The sequence below is a fragment of the Alosa alosa genome, chromosome 6, assembly GCF_017589495.1.
Source record: "Alosa alosa isolate M-15738 ecotype Scorff River chromosome 6, AALO_Geno_1.1, whole genome shotgun sequence".
In the NCBI taxonomy this organism is placed as follows: domain Eukaryota; kingdom Metazoa; phylum Chordata; class Actinopteri; order Clupeiformes; family Clupeidae; genus Alosa; species Alosa alosa.
The window spans coordinates 854,132-882,130 of NC_063194.1; the positions used below are offsets into that span (position 1 = coordinate 854,132).

General features: G+C 40.5%; 1 protein-coding gene across 2 annotated transcripts; it reads right to left on the bottom strand.

Moving 5' to 3' along the window:
• Positions 1–27,999, bottom strand: LOC125296358 (5-hydroxytryptamine receptor 3A-like). 2 transcript variants are annotated; one of them, XM_048246237.1, is made up of 9 exons: positions 27,652–27,999; positions 26,375–26,535; positions 25,695–25,739; positions 25,227–25,336; positions 24,637–24,806; positions 23,965–24,128; positions 22,960–23,170; positions 21,590–21,757; positions 1–615 (listed from the first exon to the last, which is right to left on the bottom strand). In XM_048246237.1, exons 1-9 carry the CDS (start codon positions 27,752–27,754, stop codon positions 296–298), a joined length of 1,452 nt encoding a protein of 483 aa, XP_048102194.1. In that variant the 5' UTR covers positions 27,755–27,999; the 3' UTR covers positions 1–295. The 2 variants fall into 2 exon arrangements, with proteins under 2 accessions (XP_048102194.1, XP_048102193.1); XM_048246236.1 differs by having other exon boundaries at positions 25,695–25,742.

Here is a 27,999-nt window from a genome sequence, read left to right on the forward strand (position 1 = left end):
TTCACACATCTCACTAGGCCCTCACATTGATCCCATGACTATACAATCTGTGTTATTATAGGACAAAACTATGACACTTATCAACAACCTCACAACCCCCACCCCCAAGCATGCACAGAGTGTTGGAACCAGTACTGTGACTGAGACTGTCTATCAGCATACAAATACAATTCATAATCCATAAGCTGAGTTTGATTAGAATAGCTAATACCAATACTACTAATAATAATAACAATAGCCTACATAGCTCTGGAGAGCTGCTCAACATTGTTGACTGTGTTCCTCTCTTTGTTGTCTACCAGTAGACCCAGTCCAGGAAGAGACAGAGTAAGAAGACGGAGATGGAGAGCAGGTAGAGGAGGAAGAAGGCGGTGTTTATGGGCCGGACCACAGTGTTCTGGTACCAGGCTCGCCCGTGCTCCAGCGCTGGGTTCTGCTGGGTTCTACCGGTCTGCAGCTCCTGGAGGATGAGGCGCAGGAAGTGGCTGAGGCAGCGCCCCTCAGCCCCCTCCTCGGCGGCGGGATCAGGGGGGTTCACCATGGGGAGGGTCTCCAGCTGACGGACCCCGTCCTCTCCACAGACAGATCTGCTCATCACAGACGTCCTCTTTCCTACTGGGGGGGAGGAAGGCAGCATAATCATGAGCACCTTTCCTCCACTTTCTCAGCTTGCCTGTTTGTGCTTAGACTGACTAGTTAGCCTCCACAATCTGTACATCTCTGATCACCACCATTGGTGGTGGTTAGTGAGGTTCCCCCTTCACTGTAAAGCAAAAGAATTCCCAGTCGGCCGATAACGTTTTGAGGCAGGCCTGTTTGTTCTCTGCTGTGCTCTCCAGCAGCCTGGACTGTGCAATAGCAGGATATGTATATGTCCTTTACAGGTATGCACTGCATAGTATGTGTGTACACTAAAGTGTATGTGCATGTGCGACTGCCTTTAAATCTTCACCTGTATTTTGGATCTGTATTTTTGCATTAGCCTAAGTCCATTAATTCCGTATAATGGGACACCTCAAAGGCTTATCTCGCTTATCGCCCAGTTGGCACTATAGGCAATTGTGATGCCTTTATAGCATGAACAAGTGGTTCAGTTATAAAGAAAAGAACTCAAACAGCACAACCAGAGCAGGCTCCAGAGGTAACTGCACTGTTCCCTTGAGGAGAAGTGCATTTGGCCAGGCTACTTTTTTCCAACCAATACCTGGAACTACCAAGCACAATATGTGAATTATCAACTCTCACCTCATTTTCCAAACAGTTTAAAAAATGTCTACTGCAAAACCAAACCTGTTGTCATTAGCTGGAATGATCTATAATTTGTCCTCTGTTGTTGATCTGTAATGTATGTAATTTTTTAATGTGATGTTTTACTGACTAAGGATGGAAATTAGCCTTCGGCTATAATCCTATATATTTACATTCTTCGAAATGTTCATTAATATACACTTACCTTTAGCCTAGAAATCTAGACGCACCCTAGCGGCAGCAAATTACATTTGCTGCCAGGGTTAGTCTAGCAAATCTCTATTGGCTTGTGAGCTGGAAAAATTAAACTTCTATCAGGCCAATCAAATCTTGTATAGAGACGTTAGGGCTTAACAAAATGATTGATGGCAGAGTTGCAACGGTTTGGCTTGAATTCCCTGCTACTTGAAAACAAAGAAGATGGATGTTGCTGTTACAACAGCTGGACACGAAAGTTGCTTTTTTAAGTTGGCAAAAGTTTGAACTAGCCAACCAGGGTCTCAGCTGGTGGGAAAATGCATGGGACTCATAGCGCTGTCCTATTAGAGGGAGAGCAGCTTCACAGAAGAGAACTTCTGACGGCAAATTTGAGGAAATGTTGGTAAACCACCCTAATTTGAGGGTGCTGATTCTGAATATTTTGTTTACCAAGCTCAATTCTGAGTTCTAAGCTGCATAATCAGCATTTTAACCTAAAATAGCGAATTTCTTTTGCTTATTTTTCCCTAAATTGGGTTGATTTCAAAAGTAATCACTAAAACCAAATAAAAGTGTTCTCTAAATACATGTTTGAGCGTAAAAAAGCCATGGTAACACTTTATTTTAATGTGTCGCTGTTACAGTGTACCTACCTAATTAGTGTAACAACATGTACTATCAGGTACTATCATTGTACTTGCATTATGTATTTGTGGGTACCTACATATAGTTGTTACATTGTAATACTGAGTGCTTTTACAAAACTTTGCCAATTTGTCTAAATTTTCATCAGAGGCAAAGAGCTGACCTGAGACCTGCTGGATGGGGTAAATCTGGTCATGATAGATTTGAAATACAAATCATTCTTAGCTCCAGTCAAGGCCTCATTGTCTTCAGTGTACATGTACTGTAACAGCTGTGCTGCTACAACCTTGTTACTCTTTGATACAGTGGAATAAACCTATTAAGTGTACCAGTTAATTACTCACATGTATATATGACATGTATGTTATGTCTTCGATGTCTTGGAACAGGTCTACTAATTCACATGTACTGTGTGGTGTAACAGCAGACACGTTTCAACACATCAATTACAGGATGCATGACATCATTGACAGGATGTATAGAATATGTCCATGTAAGTACTTAACTGGTACACTTTATTTTAATGGGTTTATTCCACTGTATCAAAAGAGTAATAAATGTGTACCAACACAGTTGATACATGTACTACAGTATGTAGGGTAATGGCAGACATGACACAACATACATGTAATATGTAATTGTAAGTAATTAACTGGTACACTTCATTTTAATGGGTTTGTGCCACTGTATCAAAGAGCAATATGTGTGTACCAACCAGTGGTGGACAGTAACGAAGTAGATGTAATTCGTTCCTGTACTAAAGTAACATATAGATGTATCTGTACTTTACTCAAGTATTTATATTTGGTGATACTTTATACTTTGACTCCACTACATTTCTAAGTGAAAAATCGTACTTTTTACTCCGTTCCATTTATTAAAACCTCTCGTTCCATTTTACCAAAGCGAATCGTAATGAGAGGTCAAACACTCTCTGGTCACAGCCAGTGCACAATCACAAACCAATCAGGGCTCAGCGCGCAATTTGCTCTGAAGTCCTTTCGATTTCGGTTTGTTTGATAATAATAATATAATAATAAAGCTTTATTTGTATAGCACCTTTCATACACAGAATGCAGCTCAAAGTGCTTTACATTTGAAACATGTAACACAATAATAGTCAGTCAGTCATTATCAATCACTTTTTCTTTGCTGTTTATGTTATACTCAGCAACATATCAAAAATATAGAAAATGACGCCATAAGACTGGCAGCCTTAACCCTCTTACCCCCCCACAAGCACGCCATATATGGCAACTGTGGCAAGGAAAAACTCCCATATTCCAGGAAGAAACCTTGAGCAGAACCTGACTTAATAGGGGAGCCCATCCGCTTCTGGCTGGCTGCGCCCAATAGTAGCAGATGTAGAATAATCTGAAAAATGTAGTCTACAGGATAAGATGAGTTAACTAAAAGCTTTCCTGTACAGGTATGTTTTCAGATCTTTTTTTAAAAATATTTACTGAACTCGCCTGCTTGATGTACAGAGGCAGGGTGTTCCATAGTTTGGGGCATAATGGATAAACGCAGCTTCTCCACTTTGTTTGTGGAGCACTTTGGGTACGATTAAAAGATTAGAATTGGATGATCTAAGTTTCCTTTGTGGTTGATAAGATATTAAAAGCTCAGAGATATATGAAGGTGCTATGCCATTCAGAGCTTTGTAAGTAATTAACATAACCTTAAAATCAATTCTATAGGAAATAGGGAGCCAGTGCAGTTCAGCCAACACAGGGGGATGTGTTCTCTTTCTTAGTCTTAGTTAAAAGTCTAGCCGCAGAGTTCTGTATGAGTGCCAATTTCTTTAGATGTTTTTGGGAAGACCAGTGAAAAGTGCATTGCAGTAGTCTAACCTGCTAGTGATAAAGGCGTGAATTAGCTTTTCTGCATCTTGTTGAGTTAAAAAAGGGCCGACTTTGGCAATGTTTCTCAAGTGGAAATAGGCTGTCTGAGTAACTTTACTGATATGGGGCTTAAAACTTAACTCTGCATCTAAGATGACACCGAGGCTTGTTACTTTTGGTTTGACCTGGTGTGCCAAGTTCCCCAGATTACTAAGAATAATATCTCGCTTTTAGTTTTGGTCCAACCAGAAGTACCTCTGTTTTGTCATCATTTAGTTTCAAAAAGTTTTTTTGCTCATCCACTGATTAATGGAGGTTAGGCATGCAGTGAGGGAGCAAAGGCCATCTGGGTTAGTTGGCTCCACAGAAAGATACAATTGGGTATCATCTCATGAGCTGTGGAAGTTTACATTATGCTGACTTATGACGTTTCCCAATGGGAGCATATATAGAGAAAATAGCAGGGGACCAAGGCAGCTCCCTGGGCCACACCAAAAGGCAAGTCATGTTTTTCAGATACTTGATCTCCTAGACTGATATAAAAAAATCTCTGCCAGTAATGTAGGTTTGAAACCAGTTTAGAGCATTATCAGAGAGACCCACCCACTTTGCAAGGCGGTGAATTAGGATGCTATGATCAATGGTGTCAAATGCCGCGACTCAAATCCAGAAGAATAAGGATTGAGACTTTGTTTGAGTCGGTAGCTAGTCTGAGATCATTGACTATCTTTACTAGAGCCGTTTCTGTGCTGTGATTTGATCTAAAACCTGATTGGAATTTTTCAAGGATACTGTTTTCGTTGAGGAAGGTATTTAACTGATTGCAAACAACTTTTTCAAGTACTTTGCTCAAAAAACGATAGATTTGATATAGGCCTGTAGTTGCTCAGATTGGTATGGTCAAGTTTTGACTTTTTAAGTAAAGGTTTCACAACAGCGGTTTTAAAAGCAGTTGGAAATATACCTGTTTCTAATGAGGTATTTATTACCTTGAGAAAAAAGGGAGCTAAGCCTTCATATACTTTTTTGAGGAATGTAGTAGGGATTGGATCTAAAACACATGTTGAAGAGCCGGTTTGAGTTATAATTTTACCAAGCTCAGATTGAGTAATAGTGCTAAAGGACCTTAATTTTGGGGGGCTGTTTTTGGGTGTACTATCAAACATATTACTTGTGTTACCAATAGCCTCCCTTATAGAAATGACTTTGTTTTTGAAGAAGTCTGCAAATTCTTAAGCATCTTAGAGAGGATGCCTGACTGAGTGTGTCAAAAGGTGTTTGATGCAATAGCCTATCAATGGTAGAGAACAACACCCTAGAGTTTCTACTGTTTTCAGCAATTACCTTAGAGAAGTGGTTCCTCCTCTCATTCCGAATAGCTCTATTATAATTTGCAATTTTTTCTTTTAGAATGGCACGGTGAACCTGTAACTTAGTTTTTCTCCATGTTCTCTCAGCTTTCCTACATGATCTTTTTAGATCATGGATATTTTCGTTCATCCAAGGTGTCAGTTTGCTACAGGGCCTTTTTTAGTCTTAAGGGTGCCACTCTGTCAAGCAGAGCGCCTAATTCACGATTAAGAGCCTCTACCATTTGATCAATGGGATGATGTAAAATATCTAAATTTATGGAGTCTATAAGAGCTATGAACTGCTGTTCTGCTCTAATGTCCAAGAGTCGCGATTTGATTGCAATTTCGGGATGAATTTTTGGAGTATGTAGTACAATATTAAAAGATACACAATGATGATCAGACATATTTATATCATTTACTGATAAGTCTGTGACTTCTATCCCTCTGGAAATGACTAGATCGAGGGTGTTGCCAAGGTTGTGGGTGGGTCCTGTAACATGCTGCTTTTAGCTCTAAACTGTCCAACACATTAAGGAACTTACTGGCTTTAGCATCAGTTGTCTTATTGACATGAATATTGAAGTCGCCATTTACAATTATCCGATCATAGCTAGTGATGATGAGCGACATAAGTTCAGAAAACTGGTCGAGAAAGCCAGTCCATAGTTTAGAGGGCGGTATAAGGTTAATAGAAGTACAACTGGGTCAGCCTTCAGAGTGAGGGCAATATACTCAAAGGAAGCGAATTCGCCAAAGTTGACTCGTGTGCAACTATATTTGTTTGAGAGAATGGAGGCAATTCCACCACCTCGTTTGCCTTGTCTAATTGAGTGGAAGAAATTATAATTTGGGGGACAAGTCTCAACAAGAACAGCTTCGCTGTCTGAAGTCAGCCAGGTTTCAACAAGAAACAGAAAATCCAATTTTTTTTTCACTAATAAAATCATTGATTGCAAAGGTTTTGGTAGTAAGTGCACCTATATTTAGTAAACCCATGTTAGCTGAAAATGCCTCTGGCTTTTGAGGAATATGCTGAGGTATGGAAAGAATATTTGTTAGGTTTCTAGTTTTAAATTTGTCTTTTCTTTTTACTATACGTTGGGTAGAAATCAGCGTTGGAATAGAACTATAAGCATAAGTCATGCTATTGCATGACACAGCTTGATCTATGGTAGTAGTATTGTATGTTACCCTGCAGAAAACATTCTCAGACCCATCCACATGTATAATGCCATTCGAATCAATACCTGGGGGGCGTGAATCTGTAATATTTTCTACAGAATGTCAATGATGAGACATTGTGTGCGGGAGAGCTAGGTTGAAATCATTACAACGCAAAGCATTTTGCAGGATGATGCTCATGCTCACTTAATGCTACAACAATAATGACAGAACTGTTGGAAGAAACGTCCGACACTGACTTGCCTGAACACCCGTGGCCTTATTTAGGCGAACTTTTTGAAGTGGTGGAAAGGAAGAAGGATTCGTTTTACTTCAAGTGTCTTCTCTGCCTGCCGAAGAACAATATTATATCCTCGTTCAAGAATTCTCCCTCGAATTTAAAGAAACACGTCGAGGTAAGTGATTTTCATTCTGGTAGGTTTGATGACTAGCAACCGAATTATTTTAAATTTAACCTACATTGTCTGCATTGTGTGTTTGGCTAAATTAGTTGAGCAGCTACGCTAGCATAGCTGGCCCCTTCCTAGCGTTCCGTGGTCAATTCTTGGACTGCTGTCAAGCAAAGTGGCCTTTTTTCGTTCAAAAGAATGTTTAAGTTCGTTGTCTTTGGCGAAGTAGCCTGCCTTCATTTCTCAGCAGAAAACGGTTAAAAATGGTAGCCCAATTGGCTTTTGAAGACAAATTGGGTGAAGTTTATGTTTTGTTTTCGTTTTGGCAAGTAACAGTTAGCCATAAGCGGGATAATGAGGCAAGTTGAATGCATTTTGACTTGCTTTAAATGCATGGTATGGCATGATAAGGAATTGGCTGTTGAATTTGCTAGGCTATTAAAAGAAATCCCCTAATTTCGAGTTCACCTTTTAAAGATCACAATTGATTAATATACATATATATAAACATACAGTGTAGCCTAGATCTAGGAAATGCAAAAATGTGTATTTTATTTATTAGTGGGAGTAGCCTACTGTATGTGGACATGTTGTTAATGGTTGGATTTTTATGTTTTTTTTCAGAGAAAGCATGCAAGTGTTGTGGATAGGTATGACGCTTTGACTGCCCCACGCAAAAGAAAAGCAAAGAACCAAGACGCTCCTTCAACTTTAAAACAGTTAAAGTTAGGTGAGACAAAGGGAGTTTCTCAAAGAAATGTGGATCATGCTGTTTTGAATTTTGTAATTCAGAGTCTCCAGCCCTTTAGTGTGGTAGAGCAGCCATCATTTCAAGATCTCTTGCAAGATCTTCAGCCCAATGCCTCTCTGATGTCCAGGACCACCTTTGCGACGCAAGATAGATGAGGCTGCAATTGTGATGAAGAGGAACATCAAAGAAGCTATGGACAAGGTTGATTTTATTGCTACGACAACAGATTGTTGGAGTGCAAGGCGGAGGGGTTTTCTTGGAGTTACTGCCCACTGGGTTGATCCCAATAGCCTAGAGAGGTGTTCAGTGGCGCTTAGCATGCAAGCAGCTCAAAGGTGCACACACTTTTTGGCGCCTTGGCTAATTCGTTAAATGAGATACACTCAGAATTTGGCATACAGAACAAGATAACCCGAACTACTACGGACAACGGGTCCAATTTCTTAAAGGCATTCGAATATGCAATGGAGAACAAGATGAAAACAACAATTCTCCTTCAGATGAGTCTGAAGATGGTGATGAGATGGGTGATGAGGACCAGGAGTGTGATGGGGTTGAAGTGGATTTTGTTGAAGTCACATCTATCTTAAATGAAGATGATGGTTTGCAATTCCAACTCCCTAAGCATCATCGATCCCTGTCACTTATTGAATCTTGTCTCCACAGTGGATGCGCCAAAGCAAACTCAAACGATGCGTTCAAAAGGTTGTCTAGATCAGCTTTTTCAAAATGCTATGGACTATGGAACAAATGTGGGAGATCTTCTACTGCTGCAGAGCTTATAGAGAATGTGTGCAAAATTCAGCTTATCCGTCCCAACGCTAACAAGGTGGAATTCTTTGTTTCTTGCTGTCGAGAGAATCCTACAATTGTTAAAGATCAGGGAGAAGGAGCTCTAAGAACTGTATTCACTTCACCAAGTTGCCCATGTAAGTATTGTTTTTGGAGTTTTAAATTCATGTATTGCTTTAGACAGCTGATCAATATCACGGCATACGATAAGTTATTGTTTTATCACCGAGCCCTATTCCAGAGGCCTATAAATGTCACTTTGTAAATCTCCCCTCCCCCCACTCACACACACACATGCAGAATTAACCGTATGACCACATTAATTGATAAATTGCTGTTGTACGAATCTGCTAGGCTGAGTCCAGTCGAGATCGCCTTTTTGGAGGAGTATGCCAAAACCATGGGACCACTCGCCAAGGCCCTCAACATTCTGCAATCCGAAGCAGACGTTCAGATGGGATGGCTCCTACCTACTTTGACGCTCCTCATCACTAAGCTTCACAAAATCCGCACTAGTTGCAGATATTGCAAACCATTGGTGGATGCTGTCCAAGAGGGCCTGCAGCGACGCTTTGAAGACATGCTTCTGGAACCAGAATTTATTGCTGCTGCTATCCTTGTCCCAAAGTTTAAAACATCGTGGACCTCTGAAGAAAACGTCATAAAACTAGGTAAGACTACATTAGTGATCCAGTTTTGTGTCAGAAAAGTATTTAAAGTTAGATTCACAGAAACAAAATAACCAAAACACTTTAAAAAGTTTACAAGCTCAAATGGGTATACATTACATTTCTAGCACCTTCAAAATTCTGTCATTCTGATTTAACATGGAGGAATGCATGATTACAGTGACTTGATTTTTTAGCATTTATTTAAATGTCCATTTCAGGCCTGGACTACATTAAGGACCATCTGGAGGAAGACCCTTCACATCAATCGCCAGCTAATGGCTCCAGTGCATCAGATGATGAGGACTTCTTTGCAAGCATGAAGACATCTGATGGTCAGGAAAATATTAAACAATTAGAAGGCTACCTTGCCTCAAAGGTAGACCACAAGGATATATTGAAGTCGTACCCTGTAGTGTGTAAGTTATCTCTTAAACTTAACACCACTTTACCAGCTTCAGCCGCTTGTGAGCCTATTTAGAAGCACAGCTGGGCTGATTTTTAGTCCACGGCGGGCAAGGCTGGATGCAAAAAAATGTTGAGAACCAGCTCCTCCTGAAGGAAATAAAGAAATATTTCAGCTTTAGTAAATAATGAACAGCTCTGCCATTTTAGGCTCGCTGTTTTAGCATGCCTTTTGTGATTCAGGGTAGGTCAGGTTAACTGGTTTGTTGTGACTTTGTTGTTGTGTACCAGAGTATCCTACTCTATAATCTTCTAAACAAATTGGTATAACATAATGCTTCACTGGTTCATGTAATGGTAGTTTTTATTCCCACTTCTGATATCTGGCAGAGTATTTTGTTTTGACTTCCTATGTTTGTACCAGAGTATCACTATACATACTTTTTACAGTCTTCTGTGCAGACTGATATGCTCTGTAAGTTTGTGGAATTTATGCAAAAACTAGTTCCTATAATGACATTTTTTTTCACGTTTGATCAAAGGTTTTATTTTGACTTTTGTCTGTTTTTGTACCTAGGGTGGTGTAGGGAATATCATTACTATCACTAGTCTTCAGCACCAAGTAGTATAACACCACATTCTCTGATTTCGTGGAACTAGCTCCTGTAATGGTATTTAGAAGTTTAAGGGTAACACATTTCAGACATACAGATGTGATATAGGAAAAGGGGCTTATGTTTTATGCAACATTTTGTAATTAAATGTGCAACTAAGTTACAAATAAATGTAAAATTAAATAATTGTTCTCTAGTGCTGTTATTTCATAACCACTTGGTCTTACCTAATGGCAATAACCTTTAACCTTTAAAATTATAAAAAGCCATTAGAACCATAATTCATTGAGGTACTTTTAATACTTAAGTATATATTAAGGCAAATACTTTTATACTTCTACTCAAGTAGAAATTCCAAGAGCATACTTCCACTTTTACTTGAGTAATATTTGACACAAGGTATCTATACTTTCACTTAAGTACATAGTTAGTGTACTTCGTCCACCACTGGTACCAACACAGTTGATATAGCCTATGTACTATGTAGTGAATTAGTAGACCTGTTCCAAGACATCGAAGACACAACACAACATACATGTCATATGTACATGTAAGTAATTAAAGGAGAATTCCGGTGTGATATTGACCTAAAGTGTATTGAAACATGATACAGAGTGTGAACGTATGTCTCATAGCCCATCTCGGCTTGTCCCCTGCACTCCAAAAATCTGGCTTGTTAGCCGATGCTACCAACAGCTTTTTTTTTCAATAGTGGTGCTTCGCATCGGGCTAGCCATGCAAATAAATCACTGTTTTACACCCATTTATGAGGCTCAATGTATCTCCACACTTCATTGGTAGACTTCGAGGGCCCTGACATTTAAAACGAGACATTGAGAACTTTGAAAAAGCACTGGTAGTTTACTTACAAGACGATTTATACAGACAGTATCTTCACTAAGTTTAGCGCTTGCAGCCATCTTGAATTTAGTCCGATAAGTCGAACCCAACGAGTAAGAATGAACAGGTATGATAAGGGACCGTTCGTTATTTATAAACGGGCCACCGGAGGAAAATAGGGAGGGTCATGTCTTTTATTCTTTGTTGAGGGGAGGGTCACCTAACTTTTTTTGTCTAGGAGGGGGTCACCCATCTTTTTTTGTATTAATGAAAAACAGCAAAAAATCAAAGTGGCTTGTTTGATTGTTGATTTCTGTCGCCATATTCGTTCCATAGCTCTGTCAACATTGAACAATGAAAATAAGGGAGATTTCCGGGTTTCTCCGCAAAATACGGAAAAATGTCAACATCCGTCCCCACGTTGGAAGGGTTTGAGCAACAAAGTAGCCTACTTTATTCCGCCTAACAGCCTATATCCATTTGGTCAACTTTATCCAGCCCTAAAAAAGCTAAATTTAACTTTGGTTTACTTAGTTTACCGTGTAGCCTAGCCTAACTTTAAACAGTGTGCATGCTTATAAAGCATACTTGTGCTTCATTCATCCACACATCCAGCTCCTAACGTTTTGACAAGCATTTCTACCAATTGACCTTGTTCCTGCCCATCTCTAGCTTTGCTGTCTCCATCCTTTCTGTTTTTGTTGTTTGCAAAAAAATATATAGTAGGCCCTATTTATTGGTAACCAGCAACAAGTGCAATTTGTTAATCGCTGTCATTCTCTCCCTGCCAACAAAAATGTGTTACGTTCCAAAGTAGTGCGTAATTCTGCTTCATACAGTTAAACAAATACATACAAATACAAGTCATATAAATAGCCAATTTATGGTCTACAGTGTAGAGTTGGTAAGTTATGGTAGGCCAACTTGGAGTGAATATACAGGGGGATTTCTTTGGCTCTTAGCCTGGCAGGTGCCACATAGACATAGCCTACGACCCGAACACTGCAAGCCAATGAATCGTGCTCTCACTTACAAACAACGTTGTTAACTTAAATAGGCCTACTGTAGGTTAACATCACTCTGAGTTCGCATTTAAGCAAGCAAAACGATGATTTGAATACATCTGTTTCTCTGGAAGGGCAAGGGGTAACAACAGGACAACACACAGGGCCAGAATGCAGGACTAATGTTAGAGAGTATTACAGTAATATATATTCTACGGAAAATATTAAAACGGCAAGACAGCGGGGAAAAGTTAAAATGATAGGCCTAAACCCGGACAAATTTGGCATGTTAGGTATTTTTTCGTCCCTGTGATTATTTGTGAAATTGTGCAAACGGCATTTTCAAAGTCATTTGAGAAAGAAGGAGTGTAGTCAAGCTCCCAAATTGACGCCGTCTGAGAAATTGAGTTTTGGACAATGTTCAGCTTCGCAGCTTTACAATGACTGAGGAAGTTTAGAGACGAGTCCATAGCAACAAGTTCATGTGTTGAATTTGTTATTACCCAGTGTGCTTTGTTGAATGGTCTCAATGTTTTATTGTTTTATTTCATGTGAATACTTACTAGAGGAGTAACTTATTTCAAGTAGGTATGCAGTTGCAGGAAGTGTGCATTTAGTTACCATGCTTATTGTGTTTCCACAACAATGTTAGTGAGTAAATCTACTATCTTGGTGAAGTGTGATGTGTAAGATCAGAAAGCAGAGGGTGAGTTTAGAAAGATTGCTGAAGTCGATGTCTTTTCATAGCGCTTTACAGCGTGGGCGGAAGGTATCGATAATTGGCCGGGGAAGGGTCATGTCTTTTTTAAAAAGACTGCTGGAGGGTCGTTGAAAATTTTCTTACAGGCTGGGGAGGGTCATACAACTTTTGATTGAAGCACTCAAAATCCCTCCGGTGACCCCGTTTATAAATAACGAACGGTCCCTAAGGGATCAGATTCCAAAAATAATTCAGTGGAAATGCATGGATTCCAGTTTCAGCAAGTAGCAGCAACTGGAATCCATGCATTTCCACTGAATTATTTTTGGAATCTGATCCCTTATCATACCTGTTCATTCTTACACGTTGCTTGACTATACTTCTTAAATGTGCTGCAGTCTGATGGGTGTCCTAAAGACATAACTAGATCTTGAGCATCTATTATCAGTGCTGAATGAGCAGTTTTTGCAGTGATCACTACTGGACATTCCACATTGCTAGACAACACTTGAGTGAGGATAGACTTATTTCCACTTCACAAATAACCATCGCTATCTGCAATAGCTACAGTACAGGGACATTAATCAGTTCATAGCTGAGGATTTGTCCTAGGTCCACTTCCCTTTCAGCATCATATGCAGTAATGATGGAGAACTGATGACTGGAGAATGTTTCTTTTTGTTGCACTATAAAGGATATCTTGTCTACATTTTTTGCAAATAATGCAATCTCCATAGCACTCTTCAGCACTCCTCAAACATGCACACTCTTCCATTTTTTTGCATGGCTGGAATTTGAATGATAGGAAAGAGCACCAGTGAGATGTTTCAACTAGGCAAGCACAGTCGCCTTTACAGTAAAAAAAATACAGTGTAAATCCTCTGTAAAGACTGACAACTGTACATAATAGTTAGTGACAAAGTACTTTCTACAGAAAAATGAGCAGTCACCTACTATTCTATCAATTTATTATAAAGGAATCTATTTTGTTTCTAAACTTCATACTGAATTTTAGCTATTACAGTTTTTTCTGAATGCTTAAACACATTTGTTGTAACTATGGCTTTTTTTGCAAAACTCTACAGACAAATGGCAAAACCACTCACTGAGTTCGCAAAACTAAAAGCACAAACACTGCTTTGCACTCAGTTTGCAATTTTGTAACACACACTTTGCACAACTGTAGGCACAATGGCTATTATTTACACTATTTTGCCAACTCTCTGGCACACTTTCTCATGTGAAAACTGTTTTAGATAATTAGTTCACTTTGCAATCAGCCTAAGCACTATAAATAAGCCACAGGTTATGTACAATGGGTACAATAGAGGGAGCAGGAAGAGTGAGAAAAGTAAGAATTAGAGGAGGCTGGAGAATAGGACGTGGAGGTGAAGAAGTAGGTGGAAGAAGAGGAGGAAGAGGGATCTTGAGGTGAAGAAGTGAGGGGAGAGAATGACAAGGACAAGGAGGTGAAGTTAGAGGAAGAGGACAAAGATGAGCAAGAGGAGGATGGGGAGGGGGAAGAGGAAGGGTAAGAAGAGAAAGAAATAGCCCTTTTACAGGCAAAAAAATCAGTCTACATGTGGGGATGTTGTCATGTCAGGCCTGGATATTCCAGAATATATTTTTTTCGGTGCCTTGGACTAGGACATTGCATGTGATGTAGACGAAATTTTTGAGAGAGAGACCCGATGTAGACTGATTTGTTTTGTCTCAGTGAAATGCTATTTTGTGTTTTGACTTGGAAAAACACACTTGTGTTGTTTTGATGTGTGTAAATACAGTAAACAGTAATACTTGAAGTTTGGATCCCTGTATGTTTACAGAACTACAAAAGCATGACCTCAAACTGACATAGTCTACCTTGTGCACAGAGAAAGCAAAAGCCAGATGTGTTTTATATTCATACCATCAGTGTGTTGTTGGCACATTGGTGTGCTTACTATTGTGATGGCTTGTGTTTACTGTTAGCTGTTTGAAAACACCATTTTGACGAAGGTGTGAAAAAGTTAAGCAAGGTGTGTTAGCTTTTGCAAGAGAACTACAATGTTTTGCTGATTGGGTGAGAGGTTTTGCCATTTGTGTGTAGAGTTTTGCAAAAAAAAGCCATAGTTACAAAAAATGTGCTTAAGCAATCAGAAAAAACTGTATTAGGACCCCAGCAACCCCAGCCTCTGGGCCAGGCCCTATTGTTTTTGTAAGGATTATTACAGTTTTTTCTGAATGCTTAAACACATTTTTTGTAACTATGGCTTTTTTTGCAAAACTCTACACACAAATGGCAAAAACCTCTCACCCAATCAGCAAAACATTGTAGTTCTCTTTGCAAAAAAGCTAACACACCTTGCTTAACTCTTCACACCTTCGTAAAAATGGTGTTTTAAAATATCTAACAGTAAACACAAGCCATCACAATAGTAAGCACACAATGTGCCAACAACACACTGATTGAAAAACACATCTGGCTTTTGCTTTCTCTGTGCACAAGGTAGACTATGTCAGTTTGAGGTCATACTTTTGTCATAGTTCTGTAAACATACAGGGATCCCAACTTCAAGTATTAGTGTTTATTTTACACACATCAAAACAAACACAAGTGTTTTTTTTTCAAGTCAAAACACAAAATAGCATTTCACTGAGACAAAACAAATCAGTCTACATCGGGTCGTCTCTCTCAAAATTCTGTCTACATCACATGCAATGTCCTAGTCCAAGGCACGGGAAAAATATATTCTGGAATGACGATCCAGGCCTGACATGACAATATCCCCACATGTACACTGTTTTTTTGTCTGTTTTTTTTTCTTCTCACTCTTCCTGCTCACCCATCGCACCCATTGTACATTACCTGTGGCTTAGTTATAGTGCTTAGGCTGATTGCAAAAAAGTGAACTAATTATCTAAAACAGTTTTCACATGAGAAAGTGTGCCAGAGAGTTGGCAAAATAGTGTAAATACTGCCATTGTGCCTACAGTTGTGTAAAGTGTGTGTTACAAAATTGTAAACTGAGTGCAAAGCAGTGTTTGTGCTTTTAGTTTTGCTTAACTCAGTGAGTGGTTTTGCCATTTGTGTGTAGAGTTTTGCAAAAAAAGCCATAGTTACAAAAAATGTGTTTAAGCATTCAGAAAAAACTGTAACATACTCCTCCTAGACGGTTGATCCGATTCATGTCAAAGTTGGTATACATGACGCCAAGATGTTTCTGATTCTAAATTGTGAAGCTTTTTTTTTGATATGTTGTAATTTGACGAAGTGGCAAAATTATTCATTTTAATACCCTTCCACACAAACAATAAATGTGACATAATTCACCATGCATAGCTTGAAATGTTTTAAATTTCATAGGTCATTCAATACCATGTTAATGATAATATTCACATGCCCATAATGCATAGCGCCACCAACTGGCAACAGAAAGAATGACAGATGATCAATTTCAACATACTGCTCCTAGACGGTTTGTCAGATTCATGTGAAATTTGGCATACATTATGCCAAGATGTTGCTGATGTTAAATTGTGAAGGGATTTTTGATATGTTGAAATATATTGTGGTTTTAATATCTCACCACATAAACATGAAACGTGTCATAAAGTCACAGTGCATTGAATGAATGGTCTGAAACTTCTCAGGTTAATAGATATTATGATTATGATGATATCCAGACACCCAATGGGCCTGCCTGGCATAGCGCCACCACCGGGCCAAGCAGGAAATGTGCCAGAAATGGATGATGCCTTAACTGATTAATCTGAAACTTTATAAAATATTGGATATTATTGTGATGATATTCACATGTGTAATTCAAATGTCTAATATAGCGCCACCATCTGGCCAAAAAGTGTATCAGAAATGTTCTTTGCTTAAAATGAATAATCTGAAATTTCTCAGGTTAATTTATATTATGATTATGATGACACACAATGGGCCTACCTTGCGTTGTGCCCCCAAATGGCCAAGCAAGTAAATGTGCCAGAAAATAACATGCAAAAACAAATAGCACACACATTAAATATGTACATTTTACAAATGCACCACATCGGTGCTTTGTTGGATTCTGAAATGTCACGGGTTGCGGCCCGCAGGTGCTCGGGCCCGCAATTGCCGCTTGCGGCAATATTTTCAATTTATATTTTAATTTTAACTTATTTTAATTTGTCATTGGGGTAATTCCTGTCCTGTCCTACAACATATCTGATACATAAAGAGTATATTAATGCCTTATTTTTTGCAATTCCTATGATATCTGATGGTAAAACCAAAAAGTATGTGAATTATGCTAATTAGCAAGCTTAAAACTCAAAATTGAGTTTGGTAAACAAAATATTTGAATTCAGCACCCTCAAATTGTGTGAAATAGCCCCTTTACCGACTTTTCCTCAAATTTGCCAACAGGACTTTTTCTGAACGTTTGTTAGCTATCTGCTCTCCCTCTATATTGCGTGCAGAGGGAATTTGAAAGACAACTGATTATCCCGCCCCTCGGACTGAGCACTGCCAACGGTGAGTGCCCAGACCCTACATTTTAATGTGGGTCTGGCTCGTCAGGCTACTGTCCCTTTTTTAAAATAATTAAACTTTAAACTTTAAAAAGAAATCGACATGTTCAGTTTGTTGTACTTCTTTTTTTCATTTTTTTACCATGCAGATCTACATAGGTGTCCTCTTATTTAGAATTAATAGCCACTCTGGCATGCAGCCAATCAGAGAAGAGTATTTCTTATCTCTGGGTGATAAATATACATATCTGAATCTATATCTATATTTTTGTTTGCCTGACAGACCTCTCAAGTCTCACGCATTGAGCGTGAGACACATAGCCTATAAATCTAGACACAAATTACATTTGCTGCCAGGGCTAGTCTAGCAACTCTCCGTTGGCTTGTGAGCTCCAGAAATCGAAACTTAATCAGGCCAAATGAAATCGTGTATAGAGTCGTTAGGTGGGCTTAACATAATGATTGATGGCAGAGTTGCAACGGTTTGGCTTGAATTCCCTGCTACTTGAAAACAAATAAGATGGATGTTGCTGCTGGCGAACAGTGTGACCAGGGGCGATTCTAGCTTTGCTGGGGCACAGGCACCCAACACCCAATACATAAAAAAAAACATTTAAATGTGGCCAGCAATATGAAATAAATGGTTGGATCGCTAGCTCACGCCATGTCCTCATCCATTTCTTGCCTGTCTCTCCTCCTCCTCCTCCTCCTCCCTGTGGGTTTGCTGGACTGTCCAGCCTGCTCTTTTTCTCCCTCTTCTCCTTCTTTTTTTGACCTTCTTCTCCTCCCTCCTTCTCCTTCTCCAGCACTCTCCCTCAATTGTTGTAGCAGCCACTGATCCGTGCAACCATCAAACATAGGCATGAGTAGGGCTCCAATGTATACTCACTGCATGAATTTAATAGGCTTTCCTACACAAGGAAGCTTATTTTTAGTCAAAATTGAGATATTTCCTCTCACGCCAAGCATTGAAAAACAGATGCTACCAGGGGCAACATTCTCTAACAGCGATCAATCCTCTAATTTTTTCTGTCAAACAAGTTAGAATTTGTTGTAATATTAAAACAGGGGATCGACTTAATACTCTTGTGCCTGCAAAGGATATGACCTTATTCCAGCGATCTTAAATATTCAAGAATCATGTGAACGATTTTCATTGGTTGTTGTGTTCAATTTTACCCAGCCACAGAGGTGCTATTTCCTGATTGGCTATTATGGTCTCCCCTTTCTTTTTTTCCTTGTTTTTTTATTGGCTGGTAAGGACGGGCTCGAGTCATGACTAAAGCAGGCACGGAGATGCGCCTTATTAATGTAATTTCCAGCGAGAGCAGCGCGCGCTAGCTTGTAATTGGGCACTGGAAGATCCTTACTACGCACGTGTCCTGGAAATGAAAAGGGCTCCAGTGACCTCCCTCGAGTGTGAGACATGAGTTAAGCTTTTATTAAGTAGGCAAACGTTTGAACTAGCCAACCAGCTCCGCTGGTAAAACGCTGGGACTCAAAGCTTCGCCGCCTGTCCCATTAAGGCAGAGTGGAATTTGAAAGACAACTGATTATCCCCGCCTCGACTGAGCACTGCGACCCAGGAGTGCCCAGACCCCACATTTTAATATGGGTTCAACCCACTCCCAGCATCTAAGCCTAAGAGCGTCAGAGTCCCTCTTACTTAACGCTCTTAAGATTTTGCCGACTACTTCCCTGAAACCACGGAAGCTTAAGAGCAAATGTGAAAACACTTCGTAGATCTGCCTAGTGTCTCCAGAGTACCAAGTACTGCCAAGAGCCGCTCTTTTATTGCAACAAAGTACTTCTCACCTGAGGTCACCAACAGTGGGACATACAGAGGAATTACAACTTAGAATACATAATCCATCTTACCTCATTCTTTTATTGTGTTTTACCTGTGATGAATCAGATTTTAGCGCAAAATAGCTCTACATTTAATGGTCATAATAATGTGATGAAAAAGCCGGACAACAGTAATCAAGTTATGAAAACGAGACGCTGCCAGAATAGTTTGACATTATTCCTGCTAAGTGAATATTTTATTAGCCTATGAGGGTAAAAAAAGTAGGAGAAAGTTGCAACATGTGGTGTGTAGGTCTGTAGCCTACTGTATCAAAAAATCTAAGTTTCCACACATTTCCTTCTCTTCTTCCCCTGACTTCTTTCTTATCTTCTTCAAACGAAAGTTCTTAAGTGACAATCACAAAATATTGCATGTGGGTGCAACAATCTAATCTAAAATAATTACAATTATGTATGTCTCTGTGTGGTATATAAATCTACTTGGGATGCTTTACATGCAGATGTCAAAGTGTTTCTATTTTCAGATACGATGTGAATTAATGTGTAGATCCGGTTTGAAATGGTAGACCTGATAGTCAGGACGCAAGTAGTCACCTGACATCACCGGCCAACCCAGAGATATTTCAGAACTATTGAACGCGGACAGCTCCCCTTAAGAGCATCTTAAGATAGTGTAATCGCTGTAAACCATCGCCACGAAAGCATGTTCGGGAAACAGTCGGAAAAACCAAACGAACGATCGTAAGATGAATCGTAGAAAACCCTCGTAAGAGCGTGTCTCCGTCGTTATCGGGAAACTTATAGTTTTACAAGTGTTATTTGCTACTTGCTAGATTGACAAACGTATAGGCTAGGCCTACATTTAATAAGTGTTCAAAATCAATCTATGGGATTGGGGTTGGTTGGAGCAGCCAAGCTCGTCCAGGGCGGGCACAGATGACTTCCAGGACGGGCCTGGCCCCCCAAAGCCCCCCCATGCCGCCGGGACTGAATGACTTCACACGCTCACACGCCACACATGGCATTTCTCACTCCGAGAAATTATTAACTTGCCCGCACAGAAAATTCTAAGGGCTATATTTTACAAATTTGTCACACAACGTTGCTGTCTGTGCGCTCATTCAGCTCAGAGAGCTGCTGTTCAGTTACTAACCTATCGGCCAGTCAGAAAATAGGATTTCTCAACCAATCAGGAAATTGTTTTGTTTTGATGTGGGTCCGCAACGTGGACTGCTGGTCCGCGGAGTCGTGGAGTGAAATTACGCCCGGTGCTTCGTCTGATAATTTGCTGCGCAGTTGATCAAGATACCGCGGACCGACAAAAAGAAAACAAACGTTTCTGCTATCGATGTCATTAAACATGGAGCCATACAATAAAGTGGTGGTAGCCTATGAGCGTTCATTCAATGCAGGCGTCTGCGCGAGAGAAACTGAAACTAATTGATAACGTTGGTATCAAAGCTCCGCTTCAACCTGTTGAATGCTATTTAATTGTTTAACGACACTTAAAACACGTTTTTTTCTCCATTTCCTACCAATGTATGATGCTTGCATGAGGGAAACATCCCAAAACAATAGCACCCATATAATTGTTGCTGTTTTGACAAGTATTTCCTTTCTTATGCAAGCATCATGCAACCATGCAAAAGCAATGAAACTAATTATATCTTACATTAGTAAAGCAGTCCTCTGATGTGCATGTCACAAAACATTTAAGTGAAAGTGCATGTATAACAATTTAGGCATAATAATGATTGTGATAATGATAATGACAATTTGATTTGGAGGGAGTGGGGTAGATGAGCCCTATGACCCCAAAGTCTGCCATGACTGGGCCTCAGGTCAAAGAAGTTTGAGAAAGGCTGGTCTACATAACCTGCATCAGATTGAGGTTTGCAGTGATGCGCCTGATGGCACGGGTTGAGGACCCAGTCGGTTACGTCACAATATGCACATTTGTTTAAATTCATACCTACGTAATCACCATGACCAAAATTGTACTTTTTTTTACTTTGAATCTTGAAAAAAAATATATTGACCTACCTACCGACCCACTTTTAAAAAAAAAAAATTTGGCTGTTACTGCAAACAAGAATATTTTTAAGGATGGCCTCATGACTGTGAAAATGGCTGACATTGAACCACAGTTCTTTAAATGGGAGCCCCCAGTATCAGTCATCAAGGCATTAAAATCTGCCACAAACTCTTACAACACACAACATCACTCATAAACACACACACACACACACACACACACACAGACAGAACCACCACTGTTCAAGAGACCATTTTGGGGCTAAATATGCTTTTCTCATATGGTTGTTTTCTGTTTGTTTAAAACAGATGAGCCACTGCTGTTCAAAGACATTTGGGTAAAATTATTATTATAATTTATGTTATTATTATTTACTATAGGGTTCTAGAATAAATAAAACAGTGTGTTTGAAATAATGGAATTTGGGCTTTCATGTGCCTTGATCAGGGGAGAGTGGCACCCGTGCAATGCCTCCCCTGAAACAAAGTCTCACTCCTTGCACACTTCAAAACTTGAGAGCCCTGTTGCCTGATGTGTGTCCCTCTGTCTGTGTCAGTGAAATGTTGTAATGTAATGATGATGTGATGACAGCATGAGATGTGATGCGTACCGGTGTCGCTGTTGGGGAGGCCCTCGGGGCTGGGGGCCCTTCTGCAGCTGACGCCCCTGCCCAGCCATCTGGCCTGCTGTGTGGAGGCCCTCTCCATCAGGTACACCACCAGGATGGTCTCCAGCACGCTCAGCAGCATGAAGGCAAACACCACAATCACATACACCGCTGGGACACAGGCCCACAGGAGAGGGAAGGAGAGAGTGTACGTTAGTAGGAGAGATGGTATGTTAGTGTTTTTAGTAGGAGAGACGGTATGTTAGTGTATGTTAGTAGGAGAGACGGTATGTTAGTGTACGTTTAGTAGGAGTTAGTCACCAAATATGTGGGAGTGGATTTGCTTATGGGCAGGCTCGGACTGGTAATCTGTGGCGAATCCAAAATGCCCACGGTGGAGCCCGACAAACCTCAGGGATTTTTTTTTTTTTTTAAAGTTATTTAGCCTATTTTATGGCCCGTCCATGGCTCCTGACCTAGCCTATAAATGCAGTTGCATCCATTTGGCTTGGGGGTGACAGGTCAATCATTTTGGCCTCTTCATAACAGGTTCAGTGTGTTACATTCACAGCCCCCTGCCCCCACCCCTCAAGTGGATTTGTCCAAGCAGCCGCTAGGTTTGTGGGGAAATATAGCCTACGAGTAGTCCATGCATGGTAGCCTAGGCTATACAGGATAAGTGCCCTCCGCTGGCTGGTGTTCACATCATCGCAGTTTAACCGTAAACAGCAATCAGAGGTGTCTAGTTTTATTCCATAAATATATTGTTTTTATAGACGTTAGTAGTTGCACACGCTACCAAGAGCTTTCATTTACTGCACCATGTAGGCTACAGTAGTGCAGTTTTTCTGTCAACATAAAAAAAAACTACAGGTAGCCTACAATTTTTTTCGGTCCGGTGATGGGCCGGTCCAGGAGAAAATTGCCAGGGCTGAATTTTGTTCCCAGTCCGACCCTGCTTATGGGGGTTGTGTTGCAGGGGTTTGTGTGCATGTATGTATATGTGCGAGTACATGTATAGTATGCATGGCTCTGTGTGTGAAAGCATGTGTGTGTGTGCGTGTGTTTGTGTGTGAGAAAGAGAGAAAGGGAGAGACAGAGTTTGTGTGTGTGTGTGTGTTGTGTATGTGTGTGTGTGTGAGAGAGAGAAAGGGAGAGAGAGAGTTTGTGTGTGTGTGTGTGTGTGTTTGTTTGTGTGTGAGAGAGAGAAAGGGAGAGAGAGAGTTTGTGTGTGTGTGTGTTGTGTATGTGTGTGTGTGAGAGAGAGAAAGGGAGAGAGAGAGTTTGTGTGTGTGTGTGTGTGTGTTTGTTTGTGTGTGAGAGAGAGAAAGGGAGAGAGAGAGTTTGTGTGTGTGTGTGGTTGTGTGTCTTACCTATGAGTGGAGTTTTTTTAGCTTTTGAGGGTAAAGTGTCAGTGAGGATGAGCAGTAACACAGACATGGCCAGCAGCACTGTAACTTTAAAGCAAAGCTTGTCCCCGCGTGTGTCCGACATGAAGAAGGACGCCAGGTCCAGAGTGAGGAAGAAGAGGATGGGGAGGATGAAGGTCAGCACGTACAGCAGAGGAACCCTCCTTATGGTGATCTACCAGAACATACACACACACACACGCACACACACATACACATACATATGCTTTCACTCACTGAGCCATGCATACTATACATGTACTCGCACATATACATACACACACACAAACCGCACACACAAACACAACCCCCATAAGCAAATCCACTCCCACATATTTGGTGACTAACTTCTACTAACGTACCCTACGTAACATACCGTCTCTCCAACTAACATACACTAACATACTGACACACACAAATAACAGAACCCTCTTTATGGTGATCTGACAGAACACACACACACACATAACAGAACCCTCCTCATGGTGATCTAACAGAACAAATACACAAACACATACAATAGAACCCTCAGTATGGTGATCTCAGAACACACACACCCACACACAACAGAACCCTCCTTGTGGTGATCTAACAGAATACAGAAACAAAAGAACCCTGCTCTACTAGAACATAAACACACTCCTGATAATGACCTTCTCGTGCAGAAAGAGCGAGGTAACCTGTTGGTAGTGGTTTACCTGAACACACAAACAGTGTTCAGTGCCCTATTCTTTGTAACCTACTAGAATACAAGAACAGATGAATGCTTCTGATAATGACCTCCTGGAACACAGTCTGGGAGAACCCCCACCAAGTTCTCTGTTGCTCAGACAGAGAGAAAGAGAGAGGACCTGATAATGATTTGCTAGAACAGACAGGAGAACCCTGCATTTGCATTACTACACACCAAGACAGTACAACTCTTTTGCTGGTGAGCTGGTGATCCTTCGCCCCATGGTTATAGCCTACCGTGTAGACCACTAGGTCCCAACTGCCCAGTTCTGCGATGTCCAGTGTCTTGGTGTGCACAGAGACATTGAGGAACTCCCACTCTCCCTGGGTCTGCATGATTTCTTGTGAGTTCTTGGTCGCTCGAGAGGAGTTGGACACAGGAACCAACTGAATCTCCTTGTCTTAAGTTTAATAGGGCAAAGACCAGAAAAACTTTTTATGACCTTGTGTATAATATAAAACAAAGTTAAGAGAAGTTAGGTTTATGCTTTTTTCCCTACCTTTAATCGGACAGGACAGTAGAGAGAGTGACAGCAAGCGAGCGGGAGAGAGAGATGGGGCGGGACTGGGAAATGAGCCGAGTTGGCTGTAAGCAGTTGTGCCACAGCACCCAACCCGACCCCACCCCGCACCACACCCCACCCCACTCCACTACCACCCCTAACTAAGGGATATCTAATCTGAAATATAATACCATATATTTCCTTTGCTGAACTGATTAAATAAAGTAACTAAGTAACTATTTGCTTTGGATGGTGTTGGCAGAAGAAAATGACCAGGGATATTGTATATGGTATAGTATAGTATAGTATAGTATAGTAAAGTATAGTATAGCATATGTTTCACAGATTTCACTAGTATGTGATCTATTTTTTGTAGTGCATGATGCTGTGAGTTTCTTATTTTTACCTGTGTGCACTGCTGAGGAAAAAGTGAGGTTGCATTTCTGGGTGTCAAAGGGAAACTTGAGGACATCTATGGCACATGTGGATACCACCTTTATGTTGCTGTCCATCAAGACCTCGCCATTGTGTTTCACCACCAGGTATGGACTTTCAGAGGCTTCAGTCTTGTCCATCCTATGGGGACACATCACTGCCTATCACCAGAGCTAATGGTCCCCGGCCTGGTTATCTTCTTGTCTGGATAGCTGCCTTGTTAGCATCTACACCGTGGCGTCCATGTTATTCCGTTCTTTATTTATTCTTCTTTAATCTTTGATTAATGTGTTTTTTTAAGTCACACATCCACAAATGAGTCTGCACACACTGCCACAGGCCTATAGGCACTCTTAGCAAACACAGCTGATCATCTGTAACCTAAAAACAGCATGACAAACAGTAAGTCCTGAACTATTGTACAGTCCACTGCACACTGAATTATGGCTCACAATTACAATACAACTTTTGTCTCTTTTGTACAATTGTCTCCATCAGTCAGTGCAGTTGGTCCACTGGTTGTACTTCCAATGTGCACCGTGATAGATATTTCCTACTCACGTCTCATAGATGATCAGATCCGGCTTCCAGAGCAGGTGTCGGGGAATAATGACTTGCTGGATCCCACAGAAATCCTCTGGATCCCAGAAGATGAAATCGTTTTTCCAATACTGGAACACAAACACCAGCTCTGAGATATGACAAGGTGAAATGGTAACTAGCCGAAAAAATGAAAATTGAAATTAAAAATAGAATTAGGCATACTGACAGGTAAAAGAGAGAGAAAGAGAGAGAGTAATATATAGGCACCAGTAAAAAACAGCATGTGAGAAAAAGAATGAAGGCCACTGACAGGTAAGGAGAGAGAGAGAGAAAGAGTAAGGGAAAGGAACAGACAGGGTCATGAAAGACAGATGAAGCGACAGATGAAGCCACAGATGAAGCCACAGATGAAGCCACAGATGAAGCGACAGATGAAGCCACAGAAAATGAATAATTGATGGCACTAGTAAGAGAAATGATACTCACAGTCATAATCCATATATAGGGAGTGAATGTCTGACTTTTCTCATGCTGCTGAAGAAGATAAGAATAAATAAACAGTATACTTCTTTTGAGTATTTCTTACATTTTAATTCCAACACATCATGCTTTATGTTTATGTGTTATTCATGAGGCATTAATAAAGGTTCTTCTAAAATGAAACTCAGGATCCCATAGATGTGTGTGTGTGCCTTAAAATAACTCTGATGGTCATGCACATGGGTAACAGACATGTTCGCTGTGAACACTCCCCTAACGTAATTTAGCAGTGTTTTCTAAATGTTCCTGGAACGTTCATCTTTGATCAAATATACAATTCGGGAAGCATTTTTTAAATTGCGTTCAAAACTGGAACTGTTACAGTTCCTCGAGGGAACGTTTTATGAAAGTTCGTCAAAGGTTCCAAACATGTAACCTAAATAGAACCTTCTGGGAATGTTCTCTTTAAGAGTTCAAGGAATGTCCATAAAATGAAACCTTTAGAGAACTTTCTAAGAATCTTGTACTAAGAACTGTCTCTAAATGTATCACCTTCAGTGACAAGAGTTAGTGGTAGGAAAGGGAAGGTACCATGAAAACGAAGTGCATGGCAACTGCATGTTAGATGTGTTGGAGATGTGTTAAGGTTTGTGGTTTGATGGTAAAGACAACTTATACAGACAGACCACAGATAAAATGGCGTAGATAAAGATGTCCAGGTGCACAACTGTAGGCACGGTCCAGTCTCGCACAGGCCGCACTGTGGTCAGCCTGTTCCTGTTGGCGGTGAGGTTCAGATGGTCCACCACGTCCTGAAGGCTACACACCTTCGCAGCGCAGACATCAGCTGGACACACAGAGGAGCACATTACATTTGATCATTTAGCTCTTCTCTCCTTACCATACTTACTCCTCCAATACCGTCATCTAGAAGGATTTGCCTAATTGTCAGGCAGCAATATTACCATAGCTCCACCACTCCATATAACATAACTTTGCAATAATTACCATTCAGTTCTACCCCACAAACAGACACACGCACACACACACAGACATATTTTCACACACTGTCTCCTCACAAACACACCAAATCTCATCAAGGACAATAAGGGAATGCTAGAATAAACATTGTTTTTACTTGGATTGTATGGTCTCAAGCCATTTAATTTAGCCAACATGTTTTATCCAAACTGACTTACAATACTGCGGATATCTGCTGAATAATGGACCCAGATTTAGGCTCAGGGTTATCAAGGAACAACCATATGCAATGCGTCTTTCTCTCTTTTACTGCCACTGAGTATCAAGAGTTTCATTGAAGAAAATAAATCATGCTTTTCACAACAAAATGGCATATGTGAAAGTTAAGCATATCAAAGGCTTGCCTGAAAATAAGTTTCCATATTGTCTTTGGAAAAGAACATCTAAAATAATCATGATCACAGCAACAGGTTGTAGTTTTGTCACATTTAGTTTTTTTTTTAGGGTACACATTTTCTCAGAGTTTCCAGAGCGTGTCAGATTGAATTTACGAACGTACCCATAATGAACGCAGGCGAACATGTTCCACAAATGTTGGCAGGTCACATGACATGCATCAGCCTGTGCAGCACAGCTGTACTGAAGATGAGTCTTTGTTTATATAGCAGAGAAACATAATCCTCCCTGTGCCCAAAGGTCTACCAGGCATGTACGAAAAATATGGAATTCTACTGTGAATCCAGCTTTCTGGGAAAAATCCTCGCCAACCATTTTGTTTTATAAAGACATTCCCCTTTCTGTGCATTTGAAATATAATGCAATGCCAATCCTCAAAATGCAACCTCAGCTCAAAGTTTTATATGAAACACAGCAACTTCACCTGACACGAGAACCAACACAGACTAACCAACCAAAACTACAAGCGTCGCTGTGGAACAGCCGCCTAAGCTGTCTGAATTATAAATGCACATTTTCCACTTACCTGTCAGGCAAAGCACAGAGAGCAGGAGCAACAGGCACAAATTCATGCTGAGCTGCCAGTGTGTCTGGTGTAGAGATTTGCTGGGTATGATGAGTGTTTGCATGCGTGTGTGTGCGTCAGAGAGCCAATGGAGGGTTGATGTTTTCAGGAGCCAGTCGGTCCAGTGTATGTGTTCAACATCGGTGTATGTGTGAGAGCACTCTGGGTGTGGACAGAGAGAGTGACATCCTACAGTGGTGGACTGTGTGTATATGCCAAAGGAGGTGTGTGTGTGTGTGTGTGTGTGTGGGTGAGAGTATGTGAGTGTACTGATCCATCATAACGGATCTGTAAGCAAGATGGACATGA